At 41.7% G+C, this 18,402-nt stretch overlaps 1 protein-coding gene and 1 pseudogene across 2 annotated transcripts in view; both read right to left on the reverse strand.

Moving 5' to 3' along the window:
• The window catches only part of SSU72 (SSU72 homolog, RNA polymerase II CTD phosphatase), a 62,402-nt gene extending 47,143 nt beyond the window's left edge, over positions 1-15,259 (reverse strand). The window contains exons 1-2 of one of the 2 annotated variants that reach the window (XM_043531620.1): positions 15,003-15,259; positions 5,230-5,285 (exon numbers count right to left, since the gene is read on the reverse strand). In XM_043531620.1, coding sequence (XP_043387555.1) covers positions 5,230-5,285 — 56 coding nt within the window. In that variant the 5' untranslated portion in view covers positions 15,003-15,259. The remainder of the gene's footprint in view (positions 1-5,229; positions 5,286-15,002) is intronic. The other variant, XM_037880995.2, reaches the window with a different exon arrangement.
• Positions 15,260-16,291: 1,032 nt separating this feature from the next.
• Positions 16,292-17,436, reverse strand: LOC102931192 (annotated as a pseudogene).
• Positions 17,437-18,402: the final 966 nt, after the last annotated feature.

Raw genomic sequence — 18,402 nt, forward strand, 5'->3', positions numbered from 1 at the left:
CCATCCATAAACCAAAAAAAAAAAAAAAAGCCCCCAAAGTTAGAACAAGCTCCCCACCTGTATCTCCCAAGGAAGATAAAATTAAAGCTTTGAGATTGAAAAAGTTCATCTTGATCTTCCTGATATTAGTGGTTGAAAGAGTTAGCAAAGGGACTCAAAACTGCTGTACTGGTACAAATCATGACTACACTAGGCATTTGCACTTAGACATCTGTGTCGACGCAAAAACCAAGCAAGTGCAGATAAGGCCTTAGCCACAAGACTATCACCAATACAGCTGATAATGTGTAGTTCTAATACACCAAAATGTCAAAACACCCCTTTTTTTGCCAATCCAAAATCAGTTTCTATGGAAGAGGCAATATTCAATAGTAACAGTTCTCCTATTGACTCCAGCTGTGCACCTGAAACACTGATGCTATCTAAGCCACTACAAAGGATTTTTTGATAGTACATCTATTATGGGAAGGCTGGAATGTAAGAAAGTGAAATTTGTCCTCATGTCCCACCCTTTAATAATGAGTAGGGTTTAATGGAGAGAAATAACTCTGCTACAGAGTCCCAGTATCTTATAACAGAGGCCTTCAAGTAGAATCTGTAAAGCTATAAGGGCCTTTCACAGAGCCTATTTCATGACTATAAAAATATATCTGCACCTTTATAGCATCTTTCTCAGACTACCCATGACTAATGCATGAGATTCAGTGTGCTACTTCTGACAGTTAAGCATGCGTCTCCCCTTCAGTTTGAATTATTAATTTTGGCACTGAAGCCAGATCTCCATTTCAAACTCCAGCAGGAAGATAAAGCAGATAGAAGCTCCTGAGTTTGGCACCAGTCCTTGGTTTGATGCTCTCATATTCCACCATGGCGAGTCACTTGCAGTACACTGTATGACCGATACGTACTTGATAACCTATCAGGACCACTACTAAACACAGATGAGAGATACTGCTTCTGAATCAGTCCCAAAAGGAACAGATTCCTCTCATTTAAAATTCTGAAAAGAAATGTATACCAGCCTAAAATTTTACTAAAAATTATTAGTGCACCTGTAGGTCTTATTTTCACAATATTGTATCTTTGAAAACGTATTATACCAGAATAGAATTGTACACATATGCACAAACACAGCTCTCCTCTGGCACACAACTGGGTGGGAGGAGGAAGAGGTTTGAGCTGGACTGTCTGGACATCATGGGAGCTAAGTTCTATGAAAATGGGCACCCTGGAGAGCATAACGAAAAAAACCCATCAAATTAAAATCACTGAATTTACATTCTGTGAGCCTTCACTGAGTTGCACAGAAGTGGAAAGGAAGGGAGTGACGAGATTTTAAGGAGATGAGTAAATAATACTGCTGCTGAATTTAAGGGCCCTTGCCACAGAATTTGGTTCTAATGTGATACAGGATACACAGGACCTTGATTACTGAATTATATACACAATAATAAATCAAAACTACCAGGTTCTACCCCCACCCCAACCTTGCTAAACACGGATGTAATCAGGAAGTAAAATGTGCAAAAAACCATAATACCAAGATCCCATGAATTTCAACTTCTCCAAGTATTTTCCCCTACCAAAAGCTGTAACTGCATCATCGCTGTATCTACACCCTTTTAAGGATATTCGGGCTTATTATCAGGAAAAAATCTTCCTGAGAACAAAACTATTAAGCTATGGAATATGCTGCCAGAGAAAGTGACGGAAGCACCCCTGCTTGGGCATTTAAAACTATGCAATGGAATACCAGAACGTATACTGTAGGTAATGATGCTGAATTGGTAGGGTGATAGACAAGATGAGCTACAAGGTCTTTTTCATTTCTAACCTTTGGCTGCTGTCCTGACTCCCCTTTTGGCCCACAGACCACCCAAGAGACTTTACCACACTACTGTTACCAGGAAGGAGAAATTTATTTTGGAAAAATCAACACACAGTATAAGTTGACATCTTATTAAATGACCAGCAATAAATAACTGAATTATAGTTTTAGTAGTAGCTAATTGATTCTAACCACCTTACATACTAAGCAAGAAAGCAAACGTGTACAGTGTATTGACAATCATTATGGGGTAAAGAAGAGGTGGGGGGACAGCAAAAAAAAACTCCAACCCCATCCATTATTTTCACTGCAAAGAAAGGCAGTTTTGTTTATCAATTTTATTCCACTCCATTCACCCCACCCGCCACACCAACAAAATAGTTGGTTGTCTAACCAGGAAAAAATGGGCTAAGACACATAAAGGTTTGCAGAATTTGGGTTCCAACGTATAAGTGACAGATCCTCTTATGGTTGGTTCTCACTTGTTTTGACTGAAGTCCCTCTATAGCAGCTTTCAGGATACCTACTTAAGAAATGCACTTGGCAATTTCAATATCTAATAAAGCAAGTGATTAAACAAGAGATCTTACTTATTCTTATAGACTCACTACTTCTTGACCCAAATTACAGGTCTTCTGAAAGACTTTTACCATTTTAAAAACTTCTCCAATTAAATTGATAAGCATACAATGCTTAACAACCCAAAGGTTAAGTCTCCCTGAAATGTCAATTTACTGTTTAAAAATGCACATATGCAGCTTCCAAGAGATGGCTATAAAATTTCAGCAAATTAAGTCAGCTGTGCAGCGATTAGGACTATTTTTAGTTACTTTCCTCCTTTCATTTAAATCAGTCCATGCTGAATTGCACAAGTACGAATGCAGAACATTCACTGTTACAGATGAGAAAGACATCTGAAAGGAGGAAGGAGCAGTATCAGAAATGATAGTACTCAGTATTTCAAACAGAACACTAATTTTTTTTAAATTAAATTATATAAACCTGTCTACCAATTTTTTTTAAAAGCACCAAATGTGCATTGTTGAAATTTAATACAAGTACAAACACCGGAATCAGCTAAGTTTTTTCAACCAGATTGAAAATTAGTTTTTCCACAAACTTTGCCAGAGTCTGATGGATACTTTATTGACTTGTAGCCAAAAGTCATAATAAACCAGGCACGTCTTCCATTCCATTCCTGTCAGCAGCTATTCGTTTAATAATTACAACAGAAAAGAAATTTTGAGGGCAGACAAACAATCAACTGCATGATGCTGACTTTTAGATATCTTTTCACTAGGTCATTACGGAAAGCGGGGGGGGGGGGGGGGGTGTATGCACGCATGTGCACAACCCCACCCCGTTGAATATTTGTTAAGATTATGAGAAGCAGGATAAGTCTGTGGCTTCACATATACTGCAATACCACTGCAAATATCTTCTACTCCCAGTATGGCTTCCCAACCATAGTCCTATATCACCAAGCTCAAGCCTACCACACTTCTCATATTTAGGGTTATTTGGTTGGCTATTTTATTAATGTATTAAGTGCCACCAACACCCTTGACCTCAGCAAGCTGCCTGGCAAGCTGCCACTTGAAAACAAAGGATTGTAATAATGCTAAGTTTTGCTGAGTATCAGCACCTAGAAGAACTTATCCATTAGCCTGTCAGAAAGCAAAGGGTGTGAGGAATCTGAGCGAAGCAGTCTGTCGGTATTGTTTAGGAGGTAAAAACATCTGGCTTTCTAATTCTGATGTGATTTCTTGAAAGGCATTTCAAGAGTCTGGCTTGCTTTTTAAAGACCCAGACTTGCAACGTCACTGAATTATCAAAACACAAAAGAGACCGAAGTTATCAAGCCCTGAGATCCAGAGCAGATGTGAGCATGTACTGTGAGCAACTGACCTTCAGCATCTCAATTCCTTACTCTCCAAGTATCAAATTGCAAGAAACAAAAATAAAATACAAGTGTTTAATTTTAAGTGTTTATGCACATCCTATTCCCAGGGGCTGAGCGCTCTGTCTCTGTAGTGCTCCAAAACCTTCTTGGCATAGATTGTGAAGGACCAAGCTTCATCCTAAACTCTCATGTGTTACCACACCACAAATAAAAAGGCGGCTGCCTTAGTAATGTATTTGTCTTACCGTGTTTTTTATTCCATCTTCCCCTCTTCTCACCTTCCTATACTTTCTCCCTCTCCAATAATTCTGAATGCTCTACTGTTTCTGCACACAGTGGAGACAGGAGCTGTGATATGAAACTGAGGTGATCCTGGTTAGTTTCATTCTGCTAGACCAGGGGAGGATAGGTGGGATGGATGGAAGTGTAAAGAGTATATGATTTCCCACAGTGAAGAGAGGAAGACTCATTTTTTAAAAGATTAATTTCTCTTCCCTTCCCCAACCTTTGGCACAGAGGCTAATCTCTGCTACTCATGCCTAGGCCATTTTCCATACTTACATTAGTTTCATTCTACTGCCCCTACTGAGCAAAAAAGTACAATAGGAGAACCACGACAGATGGAAATTTTAATGATGAAATTCAAACTGTTTAGTTGTTGTAAATTTTGCTGCATCCAAACTAACACCAGATCTGTTTTGTAGTTGAAATACATCAGTACATTTCTACCTGTGGAATCCCAGAAAGGCAGTGTTTGTTACAGAAATAACTTCATAGGGGAGCTAACACCAATCTCCCATTATTCTTACATGAAAATTTAATTTTTATACTGCTGTCTAGTATTCAAATATTTTCTTAACTTCAAAACAATTGAGATGCAGTTACACAAGAAATGTGAACACAAACTGGTCTGAAGTAATCATCAGATTTATATCAACTTTCATTCCTACAACTACAATAGCCAATAAGATGTTTTAAAGTCCATGAAAACAGGTTGTCAATTATGAGAAGCGCTTCAGTAAAAGAACAAATCCCCCCATTTAAAAATTTGATATGAAAATAAGGCTCACTAATAAATTCTGTACACTACATGATGTAAAATGGTATGTGGAAGGATTACAAATAGTGTGAATTAGCCAGTCTGTACCTGTGAAAAACAGGTTTGTAAAATGGAGCTCCCTTATCCCTCTCCTACCCTTTCTCCACCCATCTGTTTCTGCCCTACAGTCATCACTTCATCAAGCAGTGGGATTTCGCAATACGACTCTGCCGTAAGATAATGGCGTAAGAGAAGATTTTGGCACCGTACCCTTTTCTTCTTCCTCTTTCTCCACCCGCCCTCCCTCCCAGGTCAGGATGGTGGAATTGCAACAGTCAAGTCATTTTCTTCCACTTTTTTCTCCTTGATCTTTTCTGTTCGCATACCACAATACCACTGGCTGAAATGAGTCACGGGAGATGCAGACATACTGGCCACAGCTTTCACCACAACACTTACCACAGCCACCCTCTCTCAAAAGGTAAAAGCTGCATTTGAAGAAGTCTGCATCTCATCTGAAATAATAAATAGAAACTTTCCATTGGCAAGGCTTCCTACCCCAAGATTTGAAATTCTGATGCATTTTGACTTATATTTGAGACGTCTCTCTTCCCTAAACAGTCAGAGCACGTCTCTCAAAACTGAAGTCTTTACACGGCATTAGTAGTGGCCAGAGTACATCTGTGTGTATCAGTTACACACCATGTTGTGCTACTTTGACATAATTTGAAAGTGTTTCAGCACATTTCTGGTAACTGTATAAAAAATGATTTCTAGTGCCAACTGAATTACTCAGCACTGCCTTCTTCTGCTAAGCAATTAAACAAGTTGGATTAGTGAGTGAATCCAAATAGCTAGCACCAATCTTCAGTAATACCAAAAAAAAAAAAATCTAACATTTACAATAAAGGATAATTTATACAGAGTTTTGCATTATCAAGGTCAGAGTAAAGTTATTTATAACTATATGGGAAATATTAAGCTAACTCCGAGTACACCATCTACAGCAACAGCAAGACAATACTAGCACACCTCAGATCACTGCTGAACACTGCAAATGCCTCATTCTAACCCATTGCATTAAGAGGTCCATTGATGGATGTAAGATTTGTGTAAATAATTTCCACTAATGCTAGTTAAAGTTATGAGCCTAGATAGGAGACTGTACCCACACTCAGGGCATGTCTACACTTGCAATTTAGAGCTGAAAAAGTCCCTTTTTTGCACAAAAACCATGGGAGCGTCTACACTTACTAATGACTTTTTGCAGTGAAACTCAGAAGTTTCACTGCAAAAAGAAAACCACCTCCCCGAGAGGCATACAGCTCTTACTGGTGATGCTTCTGCAGTGAGGTGGAAGTGAAGACATGTTCTTCCTGTTTACAGAGCTTTTAGCCTCCGTAGGATATCCCACAGTGCAGAGGTGACCACTCTGGCGGGCCAGCAGCTCTGCTGCTCTGACACCAGGAAAACAGACATCCCCACCCCTCCCCCTGTAAAGCCCTGGGGAACTTTGAAACTCCCCTTCGTGTTTTCTTGGCAAGTGCTCACTTATCATTTGGCCAGGTGACAATGCTTGCTCCATGGAGCAAATGATCCCCTCCTTGGACCAATGCGAGCTACTGGACCTGATCACCATTTGGGGAGAGGAGGCTGTGCAGGGACCCAGGATGCCCCACGATCACCTCACCCCACAAGGCCTATCATCAAAATGGAGAGAGCTGAACTGTGGGATAGCTGCCCTCCGAGCGATGCCTCATCGGGGATGGAAGTGCTGCAAATGTAAACACTCTCTGTGGAAGTAAATGGGTTCACAAACCAGCTCTTTTCTTTCAGCGGTTCACTATCACCACTGAAACTGACAGTGCAAAAACTCTGCAAGTTTAGACATAGCCTTCAGTTAGCAATAACTTTACAAAGATAGGCCCTGATTCGTATGCATGTGCCCAGCTTTAAGCACAAAGATAGTTTCAGTGAAATCAGGCAGACTATTCATATGCTTAAAGTTAGGCACTAAGTTAAGTACATTGCTGAATTGGGGCCATGGCATTTTCCACCAGACGGATTTCTACGCACTTGACATACAACTCTACTTCTAGGAACACAACAGTTGTTTAACAGCTGACAGCAGTGCTCAATAGCACTGATGAATCGTTAACACTTGAAAAAGGACACAGCAGTCCTTATTCAGTTTTAGACGCTGGTGACATCTAAAGCAGAAGAAACAGAACTTTAGTCCAAGCAGATAAGTTAATATTCTGGAACCTTATATGGCTTGTGTTCTAAAAAGGAAATCTCACTTAACCTTAAACTCAAAATACTGCTGAGATTCTTCCCTCAAATGGCCAATATTGAACATAATAATATAAAGGGATGTAAAATAACTGCTTTATTGCAATTGAATGGCAACAACATTGTTTAGGAAAAAAGTAAAAGTTCAGTTCCTAGGCAAGTTTAACACACATTATTATAATGAATAAAAGTAGAATAATGAACAGCATTTCTTTAAATAATGTTTTCAGTTTAATCTGAAGTTGGATCCCACTCAGCCAGCACGCATTTTACTCTTAAAAACTGCATTTGCAATCTAAAAGCGTATTGCTGACTGGTTTCGGTCTCTGAAATCTTCAGAAAGTTGACAACTGGCTCAATTTCTACGTTAGCCTTTTTGAATATGTTTGTCAAATAAGTCAAATTCTATCAATATAAAAATGTAATAAATCAATGTTGGCATTTCCTCATTCTTGCTGGTTTCAAGCTAAACAATTTAAAAACATTTTTTTGTAAACTAAATGGGGAATCTGACAAAAAGTTAAGCATACTCTTCATTTAGTTCAGTTGCTGATTGATACTACCCAATTGGTATAGAAACTGACTGAAGCTTGTTTATTGTAAACTGTACTTGGTTGAACTTCTGTTTCTCCTATGTGGTTATACCCCCAATATTACATGATTTGTGGTTTAAGGCTCTAATCAACTCTCATTCTGTTTACACCATTAATAATATACCTCACACCCCACCTCAATTCTAAACACACAATTTACTAAAAATGAACCTGTATGAATGTATATGTAATGAATAAATCCTCACTCAAAAGCTACAAATTCAGAATAAACCAGAAGTCAGCTACAAATACAGAAATCCTAATTTCAAGAGACTGAGGAGTTGTTACTATATTAGTCTGAAATTGCAACAGATTAACAGTGTAAACACAGTAGGCATAGAACTCTACACTGAAACAGTTCAAAAGTGCATTTCTTTTTAGGAAGGCACTTTCAGTATGGGCCATCCTGATTAATTACTACAAAAGGTTTTTTTCTCCTGCTGATAATAGTTCACCTTAATTGATCACTCTCATTATAGTGTGTATGGCAACACCCATTTTATCATGTTCTGTGTGTGTATGTATATCTACATCTATATCTATCTTCCTACTGTATTTTCCACTGCATGCATCCAATGAAGTGGGTTTTAGCCCACAAAAGCTTATGCTCAAATAAATTTGTTAGTCTCCAACGGGCCACAAGTACTCCTCGTTCTTTTGGGGATAATACTGCAAGCTTCCAAATATTGTCTTGTAAATTAATCCCAATTCTTTTCATCCTGTTTCCATTTGTAATTCCCTCCATGCCTAATTTATAATTTTGGACAATGCACTATACAAGTTGTACCCAGTCTATTCGGTATTCAGATCTGTTCATTGTCCTGTCTTGCATTACTTCAAGGTGGATTTTATTTCCCGAGTTCTCAATGGAAGATGGACTTTCCCAGCCTTTAGAACCTGCCAGTGATTTTCCTAATTTGATTACAAGGGGCATTCCCTTCCTCCTGGACTGAGCACACTGTACCGTGGGCCTAGACACAGACACTAGGTTCAATAAATGAGTTAGATCACTTTCAGTTAAGGCTTACAAACTAATAAAGAACACTGGACTGTGATGCAAACTGATAAAAGCAAGGAAATAATTGCAGTTGCTATAGCCCCTATATTATGCCTGCATATTGGAGGCTTCACGCTGCCTTTTACCCCAGTAATTTAGTCTTTCCTTCACTGGCTTATCACACCATCATTCATTCCTGTAGTTAGGATATAAATATAAACATATGTTCAAATTGCCATGTTGAGATGATCTAACGTACACAGTGCTGTCCATTTACAATGAGGTTACAATAATGAATTGACAAACAGTTCTCTGTCCTGAAGAACGTAGCTGTAGAACAAATAAAACTTTGTTCATTTACATTAATTTATAGTCTTTTCTGGCAACAATACACCTCTACCCCAATATAACGCAGCCCTCGGGAGCCAAAAAAACTTACCACGTTATAGGTGAAACCACGTTATATCCAACTTGCTTTGGCCTCAAACATTTCCGTTAATAGTCACTTCCCGCCCCGACTGACCCCTCAGAACTCCCAACCCATCCAACCCTCCCCCCCCTTGTCCCGACTACCCCTTCCAGAGAGCCCCCCCACCCCTAACCACCCCTCCAAAGACCCCACCCCCATCTAAGACCCCCTGCTCCTTTTCCCCTGACTGCCCCCTCTAGAGACCACCCCCAGGACCCCACCCCCTACCCAACCCCCTGCTCCCTATCCCCTGACTGCCCCGACCCCTATCCACACCCCTGCCCCCTGACAGGCCCCCTGGGACTCCCACGCCCTATCCAACACCCCTGTTCCCCATCCCCTGACCACCCCGCCCTCAAAACCATCCAAACCCCCCTGCTCCCTGACCGTCCCCCAAGACCCTCTGCCCCTTATCCAACCCCTCGGCCCTGGCCTGGCACCCTTAACATGCCACTCAGAGCCCCGTGTCAGAGCCAGACACACTGACACGCTGCTCCGCTGGAGCGTGCAGCCCCGCCCCCCAGAGCGCTGCTTTACCGTGTTATAGCCAAATTCGTGTTATATCAGGTCACGTTATATCGGGGTAGAGGTGTACTACTATAATGTGTCTTCATAAAAGGAAATATAAATCTGAAATATTTCAGTGTAGGATCCTATGTTTGCTTTATATACATTCTCTATTAACATACTGCAGTTTCACATACTGATACACATTATACTGTAACAATACTATCACCAAACCCAGGGACTTTGATATTTAATTATATTTTTATAAAAAAAAAGTAAATGGTTCAGAACCATGATGCTGTGCCTGCCACTAACCTATGTAACCATGGAACTTTATTACTGTTACCTTCCTCCTCTCCCCCCCCCATTCCCTTCTGCTGTTTGCTCAACTCAATTGTTGCATCTTGTCTTAGACTGACCCAAAATACTTGTATAAACTTGTAAAATGACATTTCCTGCAATACTCAATATGAGCACTGATCCCAACTGGGGACTTTGAGAACTGCCACTATACAAATAAAAGTTACATTATGAAGAGATCAGATTCTTAAACTAAAAGAAATCCATTTTCATTAGAATTCTTCACTGACAAAGTTATTCTTCCCCCTTCCCTAAATGGCTACTGTTCTTGCACAACAACTTTAAACCAGTTAAGGGGTGGCAAACGGTCTCAGAGACCTTGACAGTGTCAGTGTATTGCAGACCCGTTTGTATTTAATTTTCATGATCCAAAAGAGAAAGGGTAACATTCTACTGTATTAAGCGTACACATACACATGCAAAGGTACTATCATTCACTGTGCAAATTCCCATAGATAACTATGATTTTATGTAGTATTATTGCATACATTTAAAATACTATGCAAGGGAACATGTCACCATGTTGTAGTGGAGTGGTTCTCAAACTTTTGCACTGGTGACCCCTTTCACATAGCAAGCCTCTGAGCATAACCCCCCTTATAAATTAAAAACACTTTTTTACATATTTAACACCATTATAAATGCTGGGTGCAAAGTGGGGTTTGAGGTGCAGGCTGACAGCTCACAACCCCCCATATAACCACCTCATGACCCCCTGAGGGGTCCCGACCCCCAGTTTGAGAACCCCTGTTGTAGTGTATCCTAAGTGAAAACTATAAAAGTCATTACAACATAGGATAAGCCAGGTGTGGCTGAGTATGGTTACAGAATGACATCTGGTTTGGCAACTTTTAAGATATGAAAGTCATTTATTTGGTCAATATTGTTTGGGGTATTTTGTGTTTGGTTTTATATTTCAACAAGCTACATATATGCCGTAGTTTCACAGATCTTGTTCGACTTTTGTATCATAGCGTTATAGTTGTAAAAAGTTTAAATATAGTTGTAAGTAATAGATGACGGACTATATTGGGACATTGGGAAATCCATTTTTAAAAAAAAACAGAAAGCAGCTATTGTTTGATCTTGTAGGACATTTGCAGCCATAGAGAACAAAGAATATAGAAAACATACAGATAGCTGACTCTCTGTAAGGCATAAGTGATAGTATAAAGCTATACAGAATGTCAGTCTGACAAATAGCCTTAGCTAAGTTTCCAAACTAAACCATACATCTCACCCTACATGGAAACCACTGTGCTTCAATTTAAAAGGGTCAAGAGTTTATAGATTTCTCAAAAAAATCTTCAAGTTTTAACCCCCTTTAAAAAAAAAAAGGAGGGGGGGTTATAGCAGAAGCAGACCTTTAAAAGAAAATTTGATCAATTCTGAACCATCCCAAACCCTGAAGTTTCTATACGCAAGAGCACTGTTTTTCTTTTTCTTTTCTTTTTTTTTTTTTTTTTTGGGGGGGGGGGAAGAGGAGGGAAGAGAAAAGAGTTGAAATGTATCAGGAAAATGTTTTTATTTGGAATTGGCCTTTCTGAGTCCAAAACAGAGACAAATATTGAGATTTTTGTCAAGGACAAGTTTTCAATTTTATATCAAACCTATCTGAAACACCTGATAATTTCATGCATTAAAAAAAACAAAGCATAAGACCCTATTACAATAAAAATATTGAAAAATCCCCACATAAACCATGTATTAAGACTAACAAAATAAACGGTTTTAAAATTCTGTAGTGCTTCAGGCAGGTCAAAAATATCATAAACTGAGTAAATTTTTAAGATCATGGGCAGTATTGACAAATGTTTCCTCCACAAATTGAGAATTAGAAAAAAATAACACTGCCAAAGTGAAAAGACTTGACTTAAAAAAAAAAAAAACTAATTTTTTTTTTTTTTAAAACAAAATCTGTAAAGCCTATACCCGTAAATACTGAAACTTGAGAGCAGGGTAAACAATATTTAAGATATGAACTTTTTAGTAGAATTTCCTCAACACTAAGAAAAGCCCTGTAACAGGGTTTTAATTGTATTGTTTCAGTTTCTCAGCGCAAATATTTTAAAATAAACTACAAACAGAATAAAGTTTTACAACCCCTCAGAGCACGTTTCAGAAAGCTCTTTCAAGCATTTTTAGATATCATGTAAATCTCTGCCCATCGTTTCAAAGGGACAGTATCCTGTATTATAAAACCTAATTTTTTGTCTGAGAAACTTTATAAAATGCAATATAAATGCCTCTATGCTATTTTAAAATTTCAGTAACAGTTTTGTTCAATTGAAACATTCACCCACATTGTTTGATGCAATATCTAGTTGTAGTGTGCTTTGGAAAAACATGTAAAGTACTGTAGGGCACAATCCCACAACAGCAAGATGGACTGGATGATCAAGTAGGTATTTTCCATCTCTGACTTAAGAGTCTATAAACCACAAATTGAAGTTCACTAGAAAATGAATATTTTCCATTGTCCATGTTAGGAATATGTAAAAAGCAAAACAGCATAAATGAACATAATGACCATACTGGGTCAGACCAATGGTCTATCTAGCCCAGTATCCTGTCTTCTAACAGCGGTCGGCACCAGATGCTTCAGAGGGAATGAACAGAAGAGGGCAATTATTGAGTGGTCCATCCACTGTCGTCCAGTCCCAGCTTCTGGCGGTTGGAAGTTTAGGGACTCCCAGAGCATGGGGTTGCGTCCCTGACCATCTTGGCTAATAGTCATTGAAGGATGTATCCAATGGGAATTTTTCCTAATTCTTTTTTGAACCCAGTTATACTTTTGGCCTTCATGACAACCCACTGCAACAAGTTCCACAGGTTGACTGTGTGAATAAATACTTCCTTGTCTTTGTTTTAAACTATCTGCCTATTATTTCAATTAGTGACCCCAGGTATGTATGTTATGTGAAGGGGTGTGTGTGTGTATATAACACTTCCCTATTCACCCTCACCACACTATTCATGATTTTACAGACTTCTATCATACCCACCTTAGTCATAGCTTTTCTAAACTGAGCAGTCCCAGTCTTTTTAATCAATCTCACACAGAAGCTGTCCATACACCTAATCATTTTTGTTGCTTTTCTCTGTAGTTTTTCCAATTCTGATATATCTTTTTAAGATGGGGTGACCAGAAGTACATGCAGCATTAAAGGAATAGGCTTACAATGGATTTATTTAATGGCATTATGATATTTTCTGTCTTATCTATTCCTTTCCTAATGGTTCCTAACATTCTATTTGCCTTTTTGACTGCTGCTGCACACTGAGGCAGAATATTCAGAGAACGATCCACGATGACGCCAACATCTCTTTCTTGAGTGGTACAGCTAATTTAGACACCATCATTTGGATGTATGTTTTCCAATGTGCATTTGCACTTATCAACACTGAATTCCACCTGCCATTTTGGAAATGGAAGTAGTAAATTTTTATAACGTATTACTATTTTAATTGTCTGAAGCATTATCAGCACACAAGAAAGAAAATATTTTTTATCCAGACAGCCATTTAATGCTGATTTTAAGGGGTTGTTAACTCATATTGTTTAAAACCTAAGTTTTGTGCTAACAGGCTAAGAGCTCATTTGCAAGATCTAAGACCAATAGAAATGTTTTCATGATTTTTTTTTTTTAAATCCCAACAGAACTTGCAGAATTGGGAACCTGAAAGTGACTTCATCCGTTTCCCTTGTAGGAGCTGAGAGAAATACAAAGAGTAAAACAGCAAAATGTGAAAAGTATACTGCATTTTTAAAATCCCTTCATTTTTAATATTTTTTAGTGTTTAGTAACAGAAAAGGCAGTTTTGTTTCCAACAGGATGTTTATGATATTATTGTCTCAGTGAGTCTTACAATGAGTTTGAATATTACTAACATGGTAAATTGCCTTCGACCAAGATGGCTGCCACCACCAGAAAGATATTTTATTGTTCACGTGCCATTTGTACTTTAAAACATTTTAAATACATTCCTCAGTTTATTCCTAAACTTTCCTTTCAAGTGATTTTAAGCCAAGACCTAGATTACGTCCTTCTGCTAGATAAGGGAGATTCAAACACACACACTTTCTGGCTCATCACTTTTTTCCTCCCTCCTTTCGGTCTCTCTCGTGTATTTTCCGCTCTAAACTAAGTGAAGAGTTGAAAATATTTGCAGCACTAACTATGCGAGCGGCCATATTCCTGAAGGGGAAATTGAACGTTCAGAGCTGAGTGGCCTGTCCAGTGTCCCTCTAACAAGCCAGCGAGAGGGGGCTCGAGTCTCTGAATCGCCGGTGTATTCAGAGAGGGCGGATGACGCCGGGGCAGGTTGGTTTTAGGCTGCCGAGCCCCCAGAAGCCAGCCCATGGGATTGCTCCGGGCCGGCAAGCATGGGGTTGTTGGGGGGGGGGGGGGGGAGAGATGCGGATGTTAATGCTCCGCCAGAGCCCTGGGACCAGGCCAGCCTTATCAGAGGGGCGGAGCAGCCCGGGGAGCCGGGATAGGGCCCAGACCCCTGGCCAAGGAGATGAACCCAGCCCGGGACTTGAGCGAGGCCAGCGGAGGTGGGGCCCCGTCGATCTCTTCCGGCGAGAGTGTGAACCGAACCGCCCCCGCCCCCCCATGTGAATACGGGGGCGAGACCCGATGGAGACCCGGAACCGGGGTCAGTCTCACAAGGACCGGTTCAAACCCGCCCCCGGGCCGGGCTCCAGCGGGGCCGGGCCCAGCTGGCTCGGGCAAAGGGAAGCGGGCAGGAGGGGGAGGCCGGCTGGGGAGTGCCCAGGGCCGGGAAGCTCAGTCGCCGGAGAAGATCACGAGCCTCCCCCAGGACAGCGGGCTGGGCCCGGTGCATGGGCGGGGGGATCCGGTCCGGGGCAGGCCCCAGAGCAGACGCGGCGGCGAGCAGCCCCCGTGCGGGGGGAAGACGAGGGGCGGCCTCGGCGAGGGAAGGGGCCACGACGGGCAGGGCAGGCCCGGTCCCGGGGGGGGGGGGGTGACGGGCAGGCCCCGGTTACCTAAGGATGTTGTGCGCCTCCATGCTGCGGTTCTGGTTGCTGGAGCACACCACGGCCACCCGGAGCGGCGAGGAGGGCATGGCGGGACGCGGAAGAGGCCCAGCTCCCCTCCGCCGGTATCGTGACTCCTCTGGTCCCGGCCGTCCGGCTCCGGCTGCGGCTCACATAAAATGGCGGCCAGAGCCAACGACGGGCGGCGCCGGGACGTGTCACCAGGGGCAGCGTCGACCTGCTTCCCCTAACCATAGAGACCGCGCGAGAGCGGAGCCCTTCGCATACCATCGAGAGGCGGGCCGAAAGAGAGAGCGCCACCCCGGGGAAGGTCCGCCAGCCATAGAGAAGACGGATCTGTGAGCGTTAGACCAGAGCGAGGGGCCGCCAGTCATAGAAAGGAGAAGCACAAGTGTGACAGCGCCGCCCTAGTGGAGCAAGAGGGCCTGCCAGCACTCTGTGCCATGCCCAGGGGAGGAGGCAGAGAATGTGCTTCAGAGCGAATTGCCTTTTGGACATCGGTTCGAATCCCACCCAGGCTCTCAGACATAAAAGTCAGGCACACTTTGGAGCTGGTGAGAAATGAGTTTGCCTAGTCCCTAAAGGGTAGGTAATACCATCAGAAAAGCCTCTGGCACTAAGTGACAGTCTCAGCCGGGAAACTCTCTAGAACTGACTTTCTTATAGAAAAAGGCTCTGATTCGCCATTGCCCTGACCCTCATGCAGCCATTTAAATTTACAATCCTAATACTGAGGCATTTGGCACACATTTGGCATGGACACAAATGATTACACAGAGTGCAAAGCCAGGGGCAGGGAGGGGGGACAAGAAGGTGGTGGGATAATTCTTACCTGACAATTGTAGTGATCAGTTTATCCCCCAGAGCATCCTTTTTTTAGGCTATAATAACTACTAATACCATAGATTCCAAGATGATGAGCACCTTATAAATACCACAGAGAGATAAGGTGAGTGAGGTAATATCTTTGATTGGTGAAAGAGACAAGCTTCTGAGCTACACAGAGCTCTTCTTCAGGTCCTGTAGCTCTGTGTAACTCGAAAGCTTGTCTCTCTCACTGTCAGAAGTTGGTCCAATAAAAGATAGTACCTCAACCGCCTTGTCTCTCTAATATTCTGGGACCAACACAGCCACAACAACACTGCAAAGATCATTTAATGCACTTTTTCACTTTTATTCAATCACCATCACGGGACAACTTTTTTTTCCAGTTAAGTCTTCAATGCAATTCTCAATGGTAGCTGACACAATTCAACCCTGACCTGAGTTCAATCCTCTTAAAAGCATTTTCTGTGCACAACAGAAGGTCCTTATTCTTTGTAGTCCCAAACAGTGATCCACATTGGCATGAAGGATGCCAGGTAAGTAATGATGGAAGCTCCCATCCACACAGAGCACTTCCTGTCTGGTGGGGCTACAATCCTCACATGAACTGCTTTACGGACTTGCTGCTCTATCTCTTTAAACAGCCTCTCATTTAGTCCCTGAAAAAGGGATGAGCCACCAGCCAATACCACATTGCCATACAGATGCAGGCAAATATCCCCATCACGCTTTGTAACGCTGTTGGAAATCAGAGTATGAAGCTTTGGGTGTATCAATGCCAATGCTATGTGAAAAGATTTTCTGGTGCTCTGCAGAGGTGAAGACCAATTTTGATGGCATTTCCATCAGGAAGTTTATAATCTCTCAGGACCTCCTCTGACTTCTTCTTAATCTCTTGGCTGGGGTCTAAAGCCACATAGCAGGACTTCTCCTTGATATCTGACAGTTCACCATATTTCTCTTAGCCCTGCTCATGAGAGAACAGCCACTTGTCAAGAGGAGCCTCATGAGGTATTCAGTAATATCCCTGCCTGCAACATCCAGCCTGGAAACAGCATGAGGTAAGCAGTGTCCTTCATAGATGGGCACTGCATGGGTAACTCCATCTCCACTGTCCATTACCATTCCAGTGGTATGAGCCGATGCATACAATACCAATTTCGCCTGGAGAGATAGATACAGATCTGGTACCTTAAAATGCTCAAACATCAGCTCAATTATTTTTTCTCGATTGTGAAGGGGATTCAGAGGGGGCTCGCTCTTTAGCACTGGCCTCTCGCTAGCATCTGTTCTAAGCTCACGCTCCTAGATGTTTCTCCAGAGCTTCTCCACGTCATCTCAAGATGCAGCCCTGCCATGGTCAATAGGATATTTCGAAGATAAGGCCCCCCAACTTGGACAGGCCTTCTTCTCCAACATAGTATTCCTCCTGACCATCTCCAGGCACAGCTGCTTTCACTTTAGGGTGACCAACCACTGAAATAATGACAGATCTTGGTGTCATCTCTCCTGCAATGCCAGCTTTACATGACTGGATCCAATGTCAAAAATCACAGCTCAGGTTTGTAAGATTTTTGAATCAAACATTACAGCAGGAAGAGAGAATGAAGCTGCTGAGGTTGGCGCTGGGGCTTGGTTTTGGTTTTTTGGAAATTTAGTGAAGTTAGAATGTTCAGGGATAAATATTCTAGATTCCTGAGGTCACAAAACAATAATAACAACACTAGATTTTGATAGTGCATTCCATCCAAGGATCCCGAAGCTCTTTACAAAAGTAGGAAAATATTGTCCCCATTTTACAGATGGAAAATCAAGGAACAGAGATGTTAAGTAACTTACCTGAGGTCACAAAGGATACTAGAGACAGATCTAGGGGTAGAGCCCATGGTTCCAGTCCTCTACTCTGATCACTAGACCATCTGCCCTTCCCAAATCAGGAACAGAACCTTGTTCAGAAATATGCTGTAGCTCAGCCACAAATTATGGGCTTCATGTGGGAATTATTGTGTCAAATTCTCTGGCCGGTGTTATACAGGAGTTGACTAGATGATCATTAATGGTCTCTTTTGACCATCTATGAAGCTAGAGTCCTGATCCCCAGGTGCCTGCAGTGACTATGTTGCCTCCCAGACAATCCAAAAAGATAAGCATGAATTTGAAAATTTTTCCAGTCTGCTCATGGCAGAGTCTATATCTGACATAGTTGCAGCTATCTGCTTTTGCCTCTTGAGGGTCCTTATCCAAGCAAAGGTGCCGGGGGCAACAGAGGTACATTGACAATAAATTAAAGCCAGGTCAGCAAAATTGGCATGGATGGGCATTTAAAGATGGAGGCCCAAATGAACTGGGTTGCTCTGTAATAGAGTTCAGCTTGGACTGTGGGAGGACTGAGCTGCGGGAGCACGGCCCCTCAGACCAGACTGAACGTAACTCCTGCTGGGTTTATCCCACTCCTATATCAGGCCTTTGTTCTGCAAAGAGATCTGCATGGATTTAAGGCTCTTTCTGCACGGAGCTCTGTGGAAGACCCAGTGGTCTGTCTAATTTAAGTAAATCCAAAAAA

This window comes from Chelonia mydas, chromosome 18 (genome assembly GCF_015237465.2).
Source record: "Chelonia mydas isolate rCheMyd1 chromosome 18, rCheMyd1.pri.v2, whole genome shotgun sequence".
NCBI lineage: Eukaryota > Metazoa > Chordata > Testudines > Cheloniidae > Chelonia > Chelonia mydas.